The sequence below is a fragment of the Eutrema salsugineum genome, unplaced genomic scaffold (assembly GCF_000478725.1).
Source record: "Eutrema salsugineum unplaced genomic scaffold, Eutsalg1_0 scaffold_7, whole genome shotgun sequence".
In the NCBI taxonomy this organism is placed as follows: domain Eukaryota; kingdom Viridiplantae; phylum Streptophyta; class Magnoliopsida; order Brassicales; family Brassicaceae; genus Eutrema; species Eutrema salsugineum.
The window spans coordinates 11,847,683-11,867,845 of NW_006256486.1; the positions used below are offsets into that span (position 1 = coordinate 11,847,683).

The window sequence follows — 20,163 nt, forward strand, 5'->3', positions numbered from 1 at the left end:
TATTATTTGGCTTTCCATGCCTTCTTTGAAATTAAACCAACCTAACCCTGAGGCTTTATCCGTATCTTTCCAAGATCCATCTATATAACACCACCAACCTGTGTATTGTGTTGGTACTGTGGATATATCTCTGATTTGAATTGTCTGCATTACGACTTCCCGTTGTGCTTTTTCCCATAATGTCGTTTCTGTTTCCGCAATTTTTAACGTAACTTGTGGGTCTTTATCTATATTTTAGTATATCTTCTCATTTTGTGTTTTCCAAATATACCACATTATCCATAGAAATTGTGAATTTTGGTTTTCCTTTGGAAGTCTTCCAAAAGATAGTCAAAATTTGAGTAAACCAAAACCGTTGGAAAATCTCCTGGTGGGGTAGGGATCTGGGATAAAACCCAGACTTGTAACGCTAGAGGGCATTCAAAAAGTGCATGATTAATCATTTCCTCCTCTGCTCCGCACCGCGTACACTGTGTATCACATTGGATACCTCGTTTTTTTAGGTTCGTAGGCAAACAACCAGAAATAGCCTGCCAAGCGAAATGTTTGAGTTTTGGTGGACAATTCAAATGACATGTCTGCGTTTATAACTTTTTTATGTCCGGTCCGTAAAACACCTCTAAATCTCTCTGTGGAAATTGTTGTTCGACCTGGTAACCAGATTTAACTGTTTTTGGTTAAAGATCTTGCATACAAAATATCGAACACAGATCATGAGCATTGGAATTTGGACATAAATCACTCATCCATTTTCAGCGTCTCATTCAACAGCTTTTGAACATTCTATTATTTAAAATCACTCACAAAACCTATAAACTTCTATTTAAATATAACTTTTAACGTAAGACTGTTTGTTTAGAAAAAAACGTAAGACTGGAAATCAGTTTTGAAGGTAATTTTTCATCACTGTTACTTGCCAACGTAATATCATTTATAATTATACAAATCTTGAAACATTTTATTCGGTGAATATATGAGCACTCTTATATATGGAGATCTTGAAAGCTTGTTTAATAAATGGTCACTATTTATAAATCTTGCAAGTTCAGTTTTTCTCTATGAATCACAAGCATACCACATAACCAATCATAAATACATTTTTGAAAAAAAATTTGTGATAAATTTATATCAAAATCTCTTTAGTAGATTAAATATCCTGTGATTTTGTTGGCTCAAAATTCTTTCAATTATAAATATTTAACATAAAATCTCCTAAAATATATATCAAAATCACATATTTCACCATTTGATATAGTATCACGCTTTAGGTTTATTTAAATATTTGGTTAGTAAAGTACCGGAAAACTACATTCACTTCGGAGGGTTATTATACTTTGACCCAGAGTTTTCTATTTCCTCACTCTTTTCCATGAAATGGTACATTTTACATTTAGTCACAAACTTTTCTTATAATAAAATGAATTATATGGAAAAAAATAGAAAATGATGTATTTCCTCCTCAAAAGTATCATATGAGTGCAGATCCACCCAAAGTTTTGACTTTGGCATAGATTTTTTTTGTTTTGAAAGTTAAAAATGTTTCCCCAATTGAAAATTAAGTTCAAAACCTATTTACCTATAACTGTTGGTTTAAATGGTTTACAAGCTAAATGTGATACAAAATGACTTTGTTTGATACCAGACCGAATTAAAAGCTGACCAAACTTAAATCTGTTCCGTAAACCTTGACCCGATCTGGTTTGACCTCTAGTTTGTAAAATCGATTAAGAACTTAAGAACTCAAAGTTTAAGAATAACTCTCTTATTGCTTTAGAAAACTAACTCAAAAACTAAAGCTCTCAATCTCTCATAAGTTATATCACAAGTTGATATCTCCTTATATAGAGAATGGGTTTAGGTAACTCCTAAACCTAATGAAATTACAATTTTTCTTTTCTTAGATAACTCCTAAAAATATTCCTTTTTCATAATAACTTGGACTTGAAGTTATCTTCAAACTTACTCCAACATTCTCCCCTTTAAACTTGAAGTCACTCTTGGACACATTTTGCACTCCTATAAGATCTCTCATCTCTTTGAGATTGATTCTTCCAAGAGCCTTTGTCAAGATGTCTGCTTTCTGTTCGTTTCCGGGAACATGCTCTACCTCAATCTGTCCGCTTTCCTCACATTCTCTGATAAAGTGAAACCTCCTATGTATATGCTTGCTGCGGCCATAGAACACCGGGTTTTTAGTGAGAGCAATAGCCGATTGGTTATCAATTCGTATAACAACTTTTTCGCTTGATGATCCAGTGACCTCACTTAGCAAATCTTGAAGCCAGATAGCTTGTCTTGCTGCTTCAGTACCCGCCATAAACTCGGCTTCACACGAAGACAATGCCACTATCTCTTGTTTCTGTGAGCACAACGGTATTGGGTTTCTCCTAGGTAAAAGATATGTCCATCAGTGCTTTTTCCATCATCAGGATCAACCCCTGTTCAAAAACTCGGCCGCCTAGCCGTTTAGTCGGCCGCCTAGGCGCTAGGCGATGGGTGACCGCCCAGACTAGGTGCTAGGCGGCGGCTCTAAGCGGTTCTCCGATTTTTTACCGCCTAAAACCGTCTAGGACCGCCTAAAACCGCCTAAAACCGCCTAAATCCAATTAAAAACAAAATTGCGCCTAATTTTTGAAAATCAACCTAAAAATCTCAAAAAATTTGAAATTGACCCAACTTTATTAATAAAATTTCCATAATTTTTTTCTGAAATATGCCTAAAATCAGCCCTATTATTTTTCTTTCCCATTAAAAAACGACATTACATCAAATACTTAACCAATTAACGATTTTGACGACATAATCTCTAATTAACAATTTCAATTCAACTAAATTACAATGAAATCAAATCAAAATCAAATATAAGCGGGTTTAAATTCCAAAATCATCTAAAAAGATTAATATAAATAATTAAAAATTAAATATAATATAAATTAATTAAAACATTAATCACCGATTAATCAGCGATTAATTACCGATTTTCGACGTAGGCTAGTCGGAGCCCGTCCGTCCGCCTACCGCCTAGCGATTTTTTGAGCACTGGGATCAACATTGTGACTACTATCGCTGTAGCCAACCAGCTTTGGAACCTTTGTAGTTGGTGTCTCAAAAATTAAACCAAGAGATGTTGTACCTTGTAGATACCTTAAACACTGTTTCATTGCAGCTCTATGAGACACCCTAGGGCTCTGCATATATCGGCTCAGAACCCCTACGCAGTATGTCAGATCCGGTTTTGTATGAAGTCAGTATCTGAGACAGCCAACATTCTTTCGATATCCTGTAGCATCAATCTTTTTCTCATTTTCTGTCTTGGACAACTTTAATCCGAGCTCTATTGGTGTATGAGTTAGGTTGCAGCTTTTCATTCCAGCATCATCCCAAATCTTTAAGGCATAGCGATTCTGACTTAGAGATATATATATACCATCTTTGTGTTGACATATCTCAATTCCAAGATAATATGTTAGCTTCCTGATAACACCGTATTTTACCAATTTTCACCATTGATTTCAAATAATTTTTCAAAGGTTTTAATCAGTTTTAGGAACTTTTATTATAAAATCTCTATATTTGTAGTTTCAAGGCTCTTTTCAGGAAACTTAGGGAAAAAGATGGTAAAATGGAAGAAATCTACGTTTTCAGCTCAGAGTCAGACCGTCAAAAGTTCAGCCTCAAATGAATACTTTCTCACCGTCTGATCCAGCACAAATTTGGAGACATTCAAGAAGAGACAACCATCTTTCGATAACACTTTACATCAGGAAGATCCAACGGTGAAATCAAAAGATACATGGAGAATAGGTTGACCAAATTCACCAGTCCAGGAAGACTCTCACCCGCGGCAAACAAGTGTTTTACCTGCCCCGGAAGACATTCACCCCCGGTGGACCCATGACGAGCCACAAGGCCCAACATCAAGGCCCATTTCACCATTCCTCTTCAGAGAAGCCCTAAATGAAACCTGGAAGACCTTAGGACCTATAAATACATTTCTTAGCAGTCCTAAACGGGTGTACGCTCCTGTAATGAGATTTTGAGCCACCAAACTTTGTTTTTCTAGGGTTAGGCGATGGAAAAGGGGATTCTTCCTTGGATCTATTGTTCTTTCTCCTTCTCTCATGTCTTTTATCATTCCTTGCATCATGTAGATCTGTCCAAGAGAGTCAAGTTGTTTGAAGAGTTTTCGATAGGCATACATGTCGATTAGGATTTCTAAGTTTCTAGACCATATTCTGGATCTCATATTCTCATCTCTTATAAGTTGTTCATATTTCATCAGAGTAGATTTATGACCTATTCTCTGAACCTAGGATCGATCAGAGCCCCGAGAGTTCTGTATCAAATCATCAATACCTAGCTTCAGAAGAACATAGTCGCTACAGGAGTCGAAAGCTACCTGTTGAGAAGATGTGAGCAAATACGAATTCAATAATTAATGCATGATCTTAATTCTGGCATGAGAGCGAGAGTTAATTGTCAGATTTGAGAGATTAGTTGATTAAGATGGCGAGAGTTGGTTGATAATACACATGTCTATTCTAGTTCCATGCAGATCCCAGAAACAGATGAAGATAAATCGCCGGGAGGCTAATTGGAAATGCTTTGACATCGATTAGAGTAAACCGGAGAAGTCTAAATCGCATCCTATGAGTTTAGAGTCTATAGTTTGAGTCAACATCCCTTGAGATATTCTTTTAACAATTCATTTGCATTGCATTTTATTTCCCATATATATTAGATTAGGTTTAGTTTAGGATTCTTAACCAAAAACCCCAAAATCCCCATGAGTTTATGACTTTGCTTACTCTCCTAGTTTGGTGTTGTTTGCAGATTAGACATCTTCCCTGTGGATCGACACCCTAAGTCCTACAACGTACATCTGTGCACTTTCAGACACTAGGATTTTATAAATTTAAAACTTTTTAGGACTAATGGGCTTGTAAAAACCACAACCCTAGGCCCGTACCCATCACTTCCCAAGATAACTCATGTCAAATGTCAAAGACATCTCCCCTTTGAACTTATTGATGACTTCTCGGCTTGTACCTGTAACAAACAGGTCGTCAACATATACTGTTACGATCAAAATATTTCCACCAAGCTCCTTTCGATATAAAGATGGCTCTTTTGAACATTTTGTAAACCGTAATTCGATCAGAATCTGGTTTAGTTTGTTGTTCCAAGCTCTTGGCTTCTGCCTTAGTCCATACAAGGCTTTGTGCAACTTGTAAACCTTGTCTTCACATCCTTTTTTCTCAAAGCCTTCAGGTTGTGTAACATATACAGTTTCTTTCAGTTCACCATGAAGGAAAGCTATTTTAACATCCAGATGATGTATCTCCCATCTATTTGAAGCTGCAAGATTCATGAGAAGTCGAATGGTTTCTATTCGAGCCATTGGTGCAAAGACCTCTTCAAAATGAACTCCATAACGTTGTACGTACCCTTTCACGACTAGTCGAGCTTTGTGCTTGTTAACACTTCCATCAGAATTTTGTTTTAGTTTGAATAACCACTTTAATCCGATCGGTTTCACTCCAACCGGAAGATCAACGAGAGTCTAAATTTAATTTTTTTTCGATAGAGTGAAGTTCGTCTTCACATGCGAGTCTCCATTCTTTGAAATTCTTGGCTTCGTTTAAGTTCATGGGTTCGTCGTTTTAAGCACATTAACAATCTTTCTCCTTCCTCTTCTGCAAGTAACACATAATTTTCTTCGAGGTTCCTTAGTTTCACTGAAGGTCTTGTTGATCTTCGCAGGGCTAGTGGCGATTGATTCTCAACATCTTGGGCTTCTGTTCTTTCCTTATACGAGTCTATATACTCATGATCTTCTGCTGCAATTACGGTCACGGGGAGTTCTGTCCCTTGCTCTATTTCGATTTCTTGCTCTGTTTCGACATCCTCTCTTTGAATGCCATGATTTCCAAACTCCCCAAACACGACTTTGAAGCTTCCATCATGTCCTTCTTCTGAGTTTTTCGAACTCCAGTTCCACCCTTTTGTCTCGTCAAACACTACATCTCGTCTCACTACTATCTTCCGATCTTGTGGATCAAGCAAACGATATGCCTTTGATCCAGGCTCGGTTCCGAGATGAACAAGTATACGCAACCTATCATTCATTTTTCTTAGCATTGGCTTCTCCACTTTTGCGTATGTGATGCATCCAAATATATTGAGATGACCTATGCTCGGCTTTTTATCTCGAAACAGTTCATAAGGCGTCCTGTCTCTAAGTGCTCGTGTGGCTACTATGTGTAGCAGATATGTAGAGTGTCTAATTGCTTCTCCCCATAGAAAATTAGGTATTCGCATATCCTACATGATGCTTCTTGCCATCTCCAACAAGGTTCTGTTCGACTCTCAACCACACCGTTTTGTTGAGGGGTGTATGGCGGAGTGAGGTGTCTTCTTATTCCTGAGGTATCACAGAAAAGGCTAAACTCTTGAGAAAAAAATTCTCCTCCTCTGTCTGTTCTGAATGTTTGAATTTTTCCTTCTGCTTCTCCTTCCACAAGATTTTTAAACCTTTTGAACTTGGCAAGTGCATCGCTCTTTTCTTTAAGAAGAATCATCCACATGTATCTTGAAAAATCATCGATGAGCACAAAGATGTATCTGTTTCCAGCTAGAGTACTCGGTGTAATGGGCCACAAAGATCTCCATGGACAAGCTCAAGTGTCTTTGTTGCTCGATAAGTGGTGGCTTGAGGGAACACCTTTCTCGTTTTTTTCCCAATAAGCATGAACCACATATTTCCTTCTCGAAGTTCACACTTGGAATTCCTTGAAAAAGTTCTTTTCTCACCATAGACTTGATCGTTTCAATGTTTATGTGTCCCAATCTTAAGTGCCATCTCTTGGACTCACTAATTGTTGACAAATGTAGACATTGCTGATCTCTGATTCCCATCTGAACCTTATACAATCTGTTTCTGGATCGATTTGCTTTGGCAAGCAGTTTTCCATTCACATCGTGCATTGTCAGACAATCTCCTTTCTTTCTTATGTCGCAGCCAGATTTTGTGGCTTGACCAAGGCTGATGATGTTACTTTTCAACTCAGGAATGAAACAGACGTCAGTCATTATCCTTGTTTCTCCATTCATGTTAGTGAAAGATATTGATCCTTTGCCTCTAATATCAATACAAAAATCATCACCAAATCGCACCTTTCCCGTAATTTATTCGTCGATACTTGAAAAATATCTCTGATCTCCCATCATGTGATTACTGGCCCCATTGTCAAGATACCACAAGTCTTCATCTCCTGAGTTTGTCTCGTATTCACTTGGTATGCAATGCTTTTCGTTCAAATAAACCACCTCATGCATCAGCAGCTCATCAGCACTTTGTGTCTCCGTATTGGTATTTTCTTGAGCTTCCTGAAGCTTGAGCAGTCGATCTGGACACTCTGAAGCATAATGACCAACCTTGTCGCATCGGTAACATGTTATCGATGATGAATCTCTTCTTCCATTAAATCGTCTGTGACCCCTGCCTTGTTGTCCTCTGCGACCTCGACCTCTCCAATTGTTATTCCAATTGCCGTTGTAGTCACGATTTGATTGCTCTGATTGATCCTCTGTATTTGCATACATAAGTTTGGTTGAATCCTCTTGTGCTTCATCTTCTTCAAAAATCTTTTCCTCATAAACTTTTAACCGCCCAATAATATCTTCGAAGCTGCTGGTGTTAAGATCCAAGACTTGTTCAAGGAAAGCCACAATATAGATGTATTTTCGAGGCAGACTTTTAAGGAATTTTTTCACAAGTTTAGAGTCTTCAATGCTTACTCCAAGAGCAGCTCATTTGGACGAGATCTCCGATAACCTCCTTGAGAGGTCATCGATGTTTTCCGACTCTTTCATCTTCAGCCGATCAAATTCAGCCATCAGTGTCTGTAGTCGAGCCTCTTTGACTCTCTCTGCTCTGACATATCGTGTTTTAATGGCTTCCCATACTTTCTTCGTTGTATCGAGTTCACCGAGTTGTAAAAAAAGAGACTCGGGTATGGACTGAAACAGTAGACTGATCGCCATATTATTCTTTTCTTCATCTGCTGTCCCTGGTTCCACGGATTCCCATACTTTGTAGACTTTGGACAGACTCTCATTCGCATAGCCCATACCGTATAATTGGTTGTGTTGAGCATAGGACATTGGATTGAAGAAGTGCCTCCTCCGTTTTTGGTTTTCTCTGTCACAGGTATTATATCTCCCATGTCTGTGTATCGAGAGATACCAATTCTAGTTTGTAATATCGATTAAAAACTTAAGAACTCAAGGTTTAAGAATAACTTTTTTATTGCTTTAGAAAACTAACTCAAAAACTAAAGCTCTCAATCTCTCATAAGTTATATCACAAGTTGATATCTCCTTATATATAAAATGGGTTTAGATAACTCCTAAACCTAATGAAATTACAATTTTTCTTTTTTTAGATAACTCCTAAGAATATTTAACATGGACTTGAAGTTATCTTCAAGTTTACTTCAACATGACCTGTTCTTATTCTTCTTCGTCTTCACGTATAAACTAATCGACACAACCAGACCCGTTCTTTTTATCGTCGTGTTCATCTTTTCCCAGGTTTTCGCTCTTCGTTGTGTCTTGAAACAAACTGAAGTGTGGGAATTCGCGATTCAGATAGAGATAAAGTCTAAGGTTTTTTCGTATGAAACAATTTCGGAGTCGAGAATTTTGTATTTTTGCTATGTTTCAGTTAATGTGGAAATTGAGTTTGTTTTATATTTTGTTCGTTTATTTTGTGGGTTAGGAATCAATTTTTTTCTTCCTTCTCTTGGCTTTAATCTTGTTTGTTTTGGTTTAAAGTTCATTTTCAGTCTCGGGTGTTATGTTGGAGAGAGGAGACAGTGAGGGACTGATTTTGAGATTGCAACAAGAAATTTCTAATTGATCAGATATTCAGATTCTAATTTTCGATTATTCAATCTGGGTTTTAAAATTAAAAATTTTAAATTTAATATTAATTAAAGATAAAAAAAATGAAACCTTAAAACAACAGAAATTTAGAGAGATCGAGAGAAATGGGATAGAGAGAGAAGAAGAAGGAGAAGAAAAAACATGGTGAAAATCGTAATTGGGTTGTAATCGGTTTAGTTGGATTTATTTGGTTAGAGTTGTATTTGTATGCAGTAAACCAAATTAATTATAGTTTATGTGCAATTTGGTTTTAAAATTTCATTTGGTGAATAAATAAGTTTTGAACTTTTTTTCAGTGAGGAAATAGGTTTTGAAATTTAATTTCGTGGGGATGTAAGTTGAAATTGAAATTTTCGGTGGATCCACACCTACATGATTCGTGGGAAATACGTCGTCTTTCAACAAAATATAGAGATAGGGTCTGTGAAAGAGCGAGTAAATAAGAAAAATGAGGAAATGGGGACCCATTTCACTATATGGATCAAGAAGACACACACGTAACAAGAAACCAAAAACAACTCATGTGGCTTTCTGCTCAAATCTACTGTTAGATTTGTCTTCAGACCAATGTTGGAGTAAATTGGAGATGTCATATTTTTTGCGTGAATCTAAGCAAAATAACACACTTTTTCACGTTAACTCTTTCTCTTTGGTTTTACCAATTCTCACTCACAAGTCACAAGTCTTTCTGCATCTCTTGTCTCTTCTCTTTTCTTTCTTTTTCCTTCATTTTATATCATTTTTTCTAAAAGTGTAATTTATATTCAATTAAACAGTAATTAAGTAGGGTTACCGATCGACTTCTACGACAAGCCTTATGAAACTTGCTGCTAACTCTTTGGCATTGTAAAATTTCCAGGTACAACTGTCTACTTTCACTTTGGCTCATTAGCTTATATGTATGTGTATATACTTACAATCAGAATTAAAATATCTATTTGATTGATGACGAGGTTTTTCTTTGATTGATGAATGCATTATACGGAATATATATAGGATTTATTTTACCCCGTTATACGCATATTAACCACGGCAATGTAGAGTAATCAGTGAACAGTCTCACTAAAAATATTGTATAACTTAGATTTTGGTACAAAGATCTCCAAAAGTTCGATAAATCGTAGTCAGTAAAACCTCTATAAATTAATACTCGATAAATTAATAATTAATAATCACTATAAAATAATAAATTTTGCCGGTCCTAAGTCGGACTAATGTAAAAATCTATCAAAATTTGATAAGATAATAAGATAATAACTTTTTTGAAATCCCTATATAAATATATGGTCCCAACAAAACTATAAATTAATAATTATATAAATTTATGCAAATATATGTAATATACTATACTAAAATATAAATACTGTGTTTGTTTTTATTTAAAACAGAAATATCATTAGAGTTCATCTCTTTACTTATTACATCATTAGCTCTTACTGTTGGTTTCTGATATGCATTCAATTTTTGTGAATTTTTTTTATGTGATAATTAATTTTTGTACTCATAAATATTTTTAAATGTAATGTAGTATTTTTTTAACTCCATCATCAGTACTAAGGATAATAGCTTTGATTTCTTATCAATTTTGAACTTTTGATTATGTATATTTTGGTTAAAACTATTATATTATAATAGCTATGATTATTAATTATAATTTTTATCAAGAGATTCATTTAAATTCTTAAATATAACGTTATTTGAAAGAATTTTTTAGAAGATTATAGGTGAAAATCAAAATTTTCTCTATGAATTAATAATTATTAATTTATAGATAAATTAATATCACGATAAATTAATAAAATTTTATGGTCCCAACGTTATTAATTTATAAAAGTTTTACTGAATATTTCTCTAATATATATATATATATATATATGTTTGCCAGCAACATATACAGAATGTGAGAGAATCGATAAAAGAAAAAAAAATTGTATAACACAATGTATGAGTAACATAACTGAAGTCTATATATAGAAACAAATAAATATTTGTTTTTGATGACTGTAAGAAAATATGGTATGATCAAATTAATTAAGCTGAATCAACAGAAATTCCATAGTCTGATATCTCCTTCCTCAAAGAAATCATCAGCAGGTGTTGTTGTCAAGTACGGCAACATGAACTGATCATCACCATCAAAACAATTGTACCATGATGATTCAGACAAGGTGACTACTTCTTGGTCATACTGAGACATAGAGACTACATCATAGAGATCTTCAGATGGAGATGAAGAAAGCAATGGAGAGGAAGTAGAGACAGAAGAGGAAGAATGATCTATGTTTGCTGCTGCAGCAGCTACTCTCTGTATGGTCTTAGGAGTCATGTTACTACTGTTGTTGTTATCACCGTTGTTGTTGGTATTGTAGATAGAAGATGAGATTTCTGGGAAGTTGAGATTATTAGCTGAAGATCCTTTGAGACATAGAAGCGCAGCGTCGTAGGCTCGAGCCGCGGCTTCAGCTGTTGAGTAAGAACCGAGCCAGATCCTTGTCTTTTGATTAGGCGCTCTGATCTCTGAAACCCATGAACCCCAACTTCTCATTCTCACTCCTTTGTACTTCTTGATCATGTTACTCTTGCTTATGGACGATGTTGATGATGATGAAGAAGATGATGATGAGGATGGAGAGGACATTCTCTTTGTCGCCTTTTGAAGTGTTTTCACCATTGATACTAACTTAGAGAAGGAAGTTGGAAGAGAAGAATGGTTGGTTTCTATTTATAGATGAGATATGAAGAACAAAAGTGGAAAGAGAATATTAAAGAAAAATACTATGAACATAGTCAAAGAAAGTAGTATGGGGCACACACAAAGAGATTAATACTTTTTCTTTATATAATTGTGAAAGACAGGTTTTTATTTGTTCTTTAAAAAGGATTTACCTTAATCAGAATCCCATATGCAACACCCAATCACAGATCACTAGTAAGAGAATCCTCCTTATTTTTTTATATTTTATATCAGTAATGCATATTTATTGATTGACTTCAAAAATTCTTTAGTTACACTATTGTTTACCACTATGTAACTACTTATGAGCTTTTAAATAGTTGAAAATCTTGAACACTGGTAAAGCTAATTACTAAAGAGACCAACACTCAATATATAAACCAAGTATCTATTTCAAGAAACGACAGAGAATTTGTAAAATACTATAGGAATTAGGAGCTTAGATACATTGGATTCTGTTTTGAGAGGCAACTTCTAGGAGCTAGAGCATGTGATATTCTACGTACAAACAAAATACAAAGTTAATCATAAGAATAATTATTTCGATACGTGAGATGGAAAAAAATTCACATGGTTATAAGTTATAGACCATAGACGTATAAAATAGACGTATAAACATAATTAAGAATCTTAAACGTTAAATTAAGTAGCTGAAGTCATGTTTATTAGCAAGAAGAAAAACAGCTGTTGCATCTCTGTCTCAATGGGCTTTCAAAACCGCGTTAACTACTTCTTTGTGTCCCTTTCTTCCCCACGTAAATTCTCTGTTAAAAAGGCTTTTACTAAATTAATTAATCATAATATATTATATTCAGATTCCTTTGTCAAACCTTAGAATAATCTACACTCCTTTTATACAAAAAAAAAAAACTGATCTGCAGTTAAAATAATTAGTTGGCACTAGAATTTAAGACGCGTATCGAGTAATTAAAAAATTAAACTAAACTATCCATGTGCACGTTCTGGCCAGACAACTTTATTTTTCTCGTATAATTTTAATTAGGCAGGTGGTTTTTCCAGATACCAAGAAACGAATCAACTGATTTGTTCGTTGGAAAATGCAGAGGAAAGTGCTGGCAAAGTAAACATAACAAAACTAACTTCAATTGTTTGCGTCAAAAAAAAAATTGTTTATTTATGTTTGCGATTATTACTTCTATTTCATGTTTTAGAATACTTTTCTTTGTTAGTTGTGTATGTTAACGTCAGTGTTTGCGTTTATATTGCAAAACTATTTTATGAAACCCTCAAAAAGGTTTAAAAAATGCCAACTGTATTTTTTTAACCATCTTTAGTAAACGCATGCACAAATTGCGTTTGAAACTATATATATATATATATATGTATATATATATGTATATATATATGTTTCGACAACAATGCCATCACATTCAATAAAATAACTACTGATCGTTTTAAAGTTTGATTAATATGTCATATAAATAGTAGAATAACAAAATATTCGAATGATGTAATAGCTAAATCACTTGAATGATTTATAAACCTATGGAAAGCTGAGTTTTGTAGCCAATTAAAGCGTCCGCAATTGCCAACCAAAATTGAAATCGCAATGGAAATACTTGAACCATGGTCCTTCAACCAACATAGTGAATCGTTTTTAAATATTAGACCACCATGAGGTGTCGTTGGTTTTAATAGATTATTAAAGTTTTGTTTCTTTTAGTTAACACGCCCAAATTATATAGCACAATCAATTTTCTAAAATGTTTAAACTTGATGAATGTATAGAATTACGTTTTCAAAACGTTGAAATGTAGAAAATGATATAATAGTCATCAGTCATCACCTTGGTGTCTAGAAGCTTAATGTTGGGTGTGGACGGTCTTAGTTTTAAATGCAAGAACAAGAAGACGATGACTTGTGATCTGTTATGTTCTAAGAGCTAACAATGAATCATGTATAATCGGACAGAAGGTCAAAGAAGCAATTAAGCATGACCATAGTTAAAAAAAACTACCTACCTAACGAAGATGAAGTGAGTGATCCCCACCTGAGGAAATAAACATATATATGTAATCATAAATGAAGATTCATGCTTCTTTCACTTATAATGCATGTACTTTCCCCCCAAAATATCCTATTCATATTTGGACAATCTTAACTGGCACCGTACTCAATATATGACCTTCCGTACCTCTCTCATCAATCAATCAATTTGTTTTATAAAAATAATAGTACTATTGTGTTATAAAGAAAAAAGGGTTTGATGGGTAGAAAAAAAATAATCAACATTTAATGGATACCGGTTAAGCCAGAGAGAAAGTAGGGTCGTGTTTATTTACTAAGACTCTTGTTTTGTATTAGAAAGTAGTGGTAGAGATTTAGAGGAACGTACGGAGAAGTTTCTTAAAACGATTGAAGAAGTGTGTTGGATGGTGTAGAGGCAAATGCACATGTGGATTGTGACGGGACAGAATCAAATCCTCTGTTTTTGATATCCAAAAGATTGAGAAATTTCCTAGAAGGGGGAAAACAAGGAAAGATTATGACAATAGAGTTTTAAAGATTTCGATATGTGGTTGTTGAGTGATTTAATATGAGACATAAGTTTACAACTTACTTTCGTTGGGGCTGTAACATTCTGTAACATTTTAGAGTGGTAACATCTTTTAGAAATTAAAGGAACCACAAAACTTTTTTTGTTGTTGTCAACGACCCATATTGGCCGGTAAGTAGGCGGCCCTATGAAATCACTTCTACCGGTTCTGTGTGACTTATATGGAAAAATAAAATATTTTTTGCTCAAACCTTTTTTGCAAGAAAATCAGCACAATATTTGAAGAGCAAGGAATGAAAATTAAGTTAAAGTCCTCAAATACATCTTAAACGAGATCATTTTCACCAAGTTTTCAATCATTCTTGCCAGTTGACTCAACAAAGAATCGACTTCTCACCAAGTCTAAACAATCTGTCTCGATAGAAAACATAGGAATGACATAACCTAGAGTAGTTCATCCATATTAGCACAGATAGCCGAGAGGCTCCTGCGTTAGCTTAAGGAACTGTAAAACTTAATGTTGATAGCTGAATCAAACTTTAGTTTATATTGCCTAAAAAAAGGAGAGGTCTGAATTGAAATACACAAAAAATGGACAATCGCGTAACACAACTTAAGTGGTCGAGATATTGTTGTGGTTGGTCCATAATAATTAGTTTCATATGCTTTTATTATAAATTTGAAGATTAAGATCAATCTAATCCCGAATAATCGTTTGGGTCAACCAAATATATAGAAAAAAAAATGTACGAAAAGAGTGAGATGCTTTCACTTTGTGATCATTTCTCTTGAGTGTTTGAGAATTATGCAGAGTGCAGACAAATCAAATGTCTGATATTTACAAAGCATTATTATTACCAGCCACTTAGGGCCAAAGGGCCAAGGGAAGAATTTCCATAATAATTGTTTTTCAAGGAATAGTGAGTGAAACACCCATTACACCTTTTGGTCATCGCAATGTGAGCCTCGACCATCTCCAAGAAGCGTGCCACGATATGCTTTCAAATCACTTGATCAGATACTCCCTCAAAGGAACTTAGAGCGCTGATAACCGATTCATATACTTCTATTCCTTTCATGAACATTGTATCTTTAAGGAACTGATGAGGCCACAAGTAGTTGTTATATCAGTTTTTTGATACCAAAAAATATGTATAGATTCAAAGATGTCAAGAGATGATGTTATCGTTACAATACCTCGTTATGGTCATGCAATAAAATAGGAGTATTGATCATTGGTGAGAAACCCAGAAGTGGAATTCCGAAAGCGCGGATATATCGTGCATCTGTAGTTGAAGCCAAAATTTCGGGCTTTGCGAGTTTTCCTCCAGTTGCTTCAACAGCTCGCTTGAAGATAGACCACCAAGGATTGGAATCATTTGTTGGAGTCATCATAGGTCTTCCTAAATGGTCCCTTAACTTTCCTTTCGCTATTATCTGGTGCAAAAAAGGTGATTAGCTTTTGTTCACTTAGTTTCTTCTGTAAGATATGATCAAGGTTAAAAAAGGGTTATCACTATACAGCAGAGTCAAGCTCCCTAAAATGTAACATCATCAAACAAAAGAGAACATATATTTCCAAACTTTGTAGCTAATAGCTACTGATTGGTTTTACTTGAGCCCTCGCTTGGGACATATCATATCTTTGTCTTAAATAAACTAAAAATTGAGATTGGGAAAGAAAGAAATCAAATGTTCTGAATTAACTACGGACATAGAATTATTCAAGGTAAAGTAGAAAGAACTCAAATAACCGTAACCAACAAGTTAGAGTTACTCAAAGTAAGATGAGGCATATCAAACGTATGTTTTACTAATGACCAAAGCAAAAAAGCTATCAAATTTGATGCGATCTCTGATCTAGGTATCTCGTCAAAGATATCAAGAGCTCTTTCGGTCTACGCTTTTTCATTCATCCAATTCATTTAGGGCCACGGTTCACAGGTCTATGTTCAAGATCAGCTTATGTATAACCCTTATTGAATGTGGAACTTAGCTACTATTAACAGTTGAGATTGCACCAAGAAAAGCTTGACACTTTTGTTCTTCCTTACTGCTATGTTGATATACACATAATTGATGAAGACCCAGAAGAATGATGGAAGTAGAACACCAAAGAGCTAATGAACATTATAACCAACACAGAAGCAGCATCTACTTAGTAAAGGTTAGGGGCAAGATTCATATACCGTGTAGGTCATGTTCCTGATAGCAGGAGCCCATTCCTCAGCAATCCTTTTCTTCATAGCATCTGGATCCGCCATTGGAGGCAACCTTAGATCATACCCAGCTTCTGCCTCTGAAGGCTGCATATTCATCACAAATCCCTGAAATAACAAACAACAAAACTCTTACAAAATGTCTGTATAAAGCAAAATCAAAAATGCAGATGAAATCATCAGCTTACAGTATTGGACGGAGTTCCTGCTTTGAGATAAACTGGATTCACAGAGATAACCTCCGAATTCGCAGCTTTCCCAGCTTTGACGAAATCGAATTGAGTCTCCCTGAACTTGGAGATCAGTTCAACACTCTTCATCAGATTCTCCATTGCCCCATTGTCATACAGCTTAGCACCATGCCCTGGGATGCCTTCTGCTCGTATAACGAGGTTCCATGGAGTCCGATCAGCGTAGAAAACCCTAAATTCATCTCCCGGACTCGCTTGCCCTTCGTCCATTGCGAATCCAACATTCAGCTCAGTGAACTCCGACGACGCCGCGAATTTCTCCATCCCGTCGAATCCACCGATCTCTTCTTCGGGAACGTAAGAGATGTGAACAGTACGAAGAGGAGAGAAGCCTCTCGATTTCAAATTCCTGATCGATTCCAGATACTGAACACCGATACACTTGTCGTCCTGCGCGCCGCGAGCGTATATATGACCATCGACGGTTCGGTGAGCCGAGAACGGCGGATGAATCCATTTCTCAGCTTCGGCGGGAACGGAATCGAGATGAGAGTTGAAGAGAATCGAAGGAAGTTTAGGGTTCGAGCCGAGCCATGTGACTAGAAGAACTGGCTTCCCTGAGACGAATTCGAAGGTCCGTGTACTGAGACCGATCGATCGAGCTTGATCAACGAGGAATCTGACCGGTGCGGCGTAGTTAGGATTTGGATGAGCAGTTTTGAATCTCAAGTATTGCTGGAACCGAGTGATCGGCGTATCTTCTTCTTCTCCGTGGGATTGGAGAGAGATGATAATGAAGAAGAGGAAGAGAGTCCAGAGAAGAGGAGGAGATGCCATGGATTTTGTAGTTGCAGATGTGTGATCATCACCGATAGAGTGACGAAGAGGAAGAGCATCTTTGAGTCAATAGATAGAGTGAAAATATTTTGCTATTTAGTTTTTGACTTTGAAAAGTTAAAAGCATTCACTCAAACTCGAGTAATACACTGAAGCATTTAGAAGGTTCGAGATAGAAGCAGAGTAACATATTTGTATTTTCCTATTTTGATCGATCGTTGGAAATTGGTTCTAAGTGAAAGTCCTCATCCTTGGTATAGACTCATTAGTGTAATAGAGTAGCCGGGTAAAGTAAACCATAAATTACATAAATTATGACTAGTTTGATGATTAGACCGAAATCCTCTATGTTATATATGAGGCTCTCTATAACACAACAATGACTAGACATAACATTTTTTTTTAACTAAATGTAAAATTTATTTAAATCTAAAAAACATGTTTACAATAAATATGTCTTTCTGTTCGAAATAGATAAGAATGCAAAAAAAAAAAAAAAATTATATTGAAATTGTTATTATGAGCTTAAGATGGCCGAAAGCCAAACCATATACTTATATTCCCTCGTCCTATCTTATAGAAGCTGGAAGGAAAATCATTTCTTTATACTGGTTGTTAGTTATGTCTTATTAGAAGTTGTTTTTATATATATATATATTTTTAGCTCAACATCAACTCTCTTTATTCCAAAACTGTATTACATATTGATTCTATCTTCCTCAACAAAGGAAATGATCCAATTTGGCATAAGAAAATACAATTGCAGGACATTATTCATAAAAGAAAAAGTTTCCTTACCTATTGCTACTCCATTTTATTCACGCGGGTTAAACATAATTCAATGATTCTCAAATCGGTCCACAAGTTTATTAATGTAGTGATGTACTACATTGAGAGCAAGCCATGAATTTTCTTCAGGTAGTGCTTCAACGAGGACTTTTTGAATCTGATGCAAAAATAATGTTCCTGTAATTAGAGCTAGTCATACAAAAAATTCCCCATCTTAACGCCACCGCCTCGATTTCAAAGCTGTTCTCTTCTTTACAAATTTTTGAGCTCCCATCCATACAACACGCCCTTGGTTATCTCTAAAACCCATTCAATACCACTATAATCACTTTGATTTGTCCAAGCTGCATCCAATTGCATATCTTGATATGTGTCTGTAGAATAGATTGGCAGTGACAGATATGGAATTACTCAAGTACTTCTAGAGAAAAAATGTTGTACCTTAGGACTAGTATCAGAATTCCAAATCATCCGATACAGGGGCTCAAGGCTCAATTGATTCACTTCTCATTGGAGTTTATTCTTCTCTAGTGCATTGCACAAACCCCAATAGCCAGATTTGACAGATTCTTGTCGATCCTGCATAATGCCTGGGTCTTTTGAATCCTAATTCAGGCCCTTCTTGTCGGATCTCCTCGATTTCTTGTCTATCCTCATCAATAAGGTCTCAAAGAGATCCATATCTCATCCCCTCCACCAGGTAGCAAAAAGTCTTTCACAGTAGATACAAAATCCATGGTGGTCTGGTTTACTAGCTGAATCCACCTTGTGGCTCGAATGGACCTTGCTGGGTTTCTATCTAACCATTGGTCTTGCTGTATCAGCATCTATTTCCCATTGCCAGTGAGAACTCTTTCTCCTCTCTTGATTAAACTTTGAGCAGCGAGAATACTTTTCCATGCAAAGGATGACCTCAATCTACGACCAGCATTCAAGGGATCAGAATTGTAAAAATAGATTTATTCCATGAAAGAGTCCCTCTTAGTCAGAACTCGCCATAGTTATTTCCGCAGCAAGGCAATATTATTATGATTTTTTTTTGTCATCAGCAAGGCAATATTAAAAGCTTCAATATCCTTAAAATTAACCCAAACCTCCTTAGCTGGCCCCAAGATTTCCAATGCATACCTCTTTTTTCTTTATCATTTTGCCACTAGAACTGAGCCATGATTGTAGCTATTTGCTTACACATGGTTTAAAAAAAAAAACATCCCATAGTATAAGTTGGTCTTGCCTTCAAAAGAACTTATTCCCACCGTGTATAAGGAGGATATGTATAGATCTATATTGTTATCAGTATATATACCTTAGAACATCTCATATCTACCTTAGAATATCTAGTAGAGTAGTTATTTCTAACTATTTCTCTTTTATCTCTTATTGTGTATATAAAACTTTGTACATGTTCTATCTCAATATACAAGAATACATTTCCACAACTCTCTACATGGTATCAGAGCGATCTTGTTAAAACAACAGATTCTCTCTTTTTTTTTTCTTAAGCTTTAAGCTTCTCACGCTTTCTCTCCCATCAAAACTTTATCGTCCTCCGTCGTTGTCAATTCTGGTGATTCATCAAATCAAATAACGGCGATCAACATGGTGAACATCACCAAACTCTCATCCTCCAACTATCTGACCTGGAGCATTCAGATCAGGTCCTTATTCAAAAGATATGTTCTCGTCAAATTCATTGATGAAACCACCACACCTCCACCACCAACCACAACCGTCAACGGTCTAGCTGTTCCAAACGACGCATACACCAACTGGCAGAGATAGAACAGTCTCCTTTACAGGTCCCTCATCGAAGCAATTGAGACCCCTCTCCAACCTCTGATCGCTTCCTCCAAAACAACACGTGAAGCTTGGATCAATCTCGCCTCCATGTACGATAAACCGACGCATGGGCACATCAAGCAGCTG

General features: G+C 35.7%; 3 protein-coding genes across 3 annotated transcripts; all 3 read right to left on the reverse strand.

Moving 5' to 3' along the window:
* Positions 1 to 7,188: 7,188 nt before the first annotated feature.
* On the reverse strand, positions 7,189 to 8,133 carry LOC112083110. Its single transcript, XM_024150841.1, has 2 exons — positions 7,838 to 8,133; positions 7,189 to 7,756 (listed from the first exon to the last, which is right to left on the reverse strand). The coding sequence occupies exons 1-2, from the start codon at positions 8,131 to 8,133 to the stop codon at positions 7,189 to 7,191; spliced, it is 864 nt and encodes a 287-aa protein (XP_024006609.1).
* A 2,857-nt stretch (positions 8,134 to 10,990) lies between these two features.
* Positions 10,991 to 11,620, reverse strand: LOC18010900 (ethylene-responsive transcription factor ERF014). The gene has a single exon (XM_006393640.2). It carries the CDS (start codon positions 11,618 to 11,620, stop codon positions 10,991 to 10,993), a length of 630 nt encoding a protein of 209 aa, XP_006393702.1.
* Positions 11,621 to 14,914: 3,294 nt separating this feature from the next.
* LOC18010924 (aminoacylase-1) lies at positions 14,915 to 17,448 on the reverse strand. The gene is made up of 4 exons (XM_006393641.2): positions 16,609 to 17,448; positions 16,391 to 16,528; positions 15,399 to 15,638; positions 14,915 to 15,301 (listed from the first exon to the last, which is right to left on the reverse strand). Exons 1-4 carry the CDS (start codon positions 17,446 to 17,448, stop codon positions 15,203 to 15,205), a joined length of 1,317 nt encoding a protein of 438 aa, XP_006393703.1. The 3' UTR covers positions 14,915 to 15,202.
* Positions 17,449 to 20,163: the final 2,715 nt, after the last annotated feature.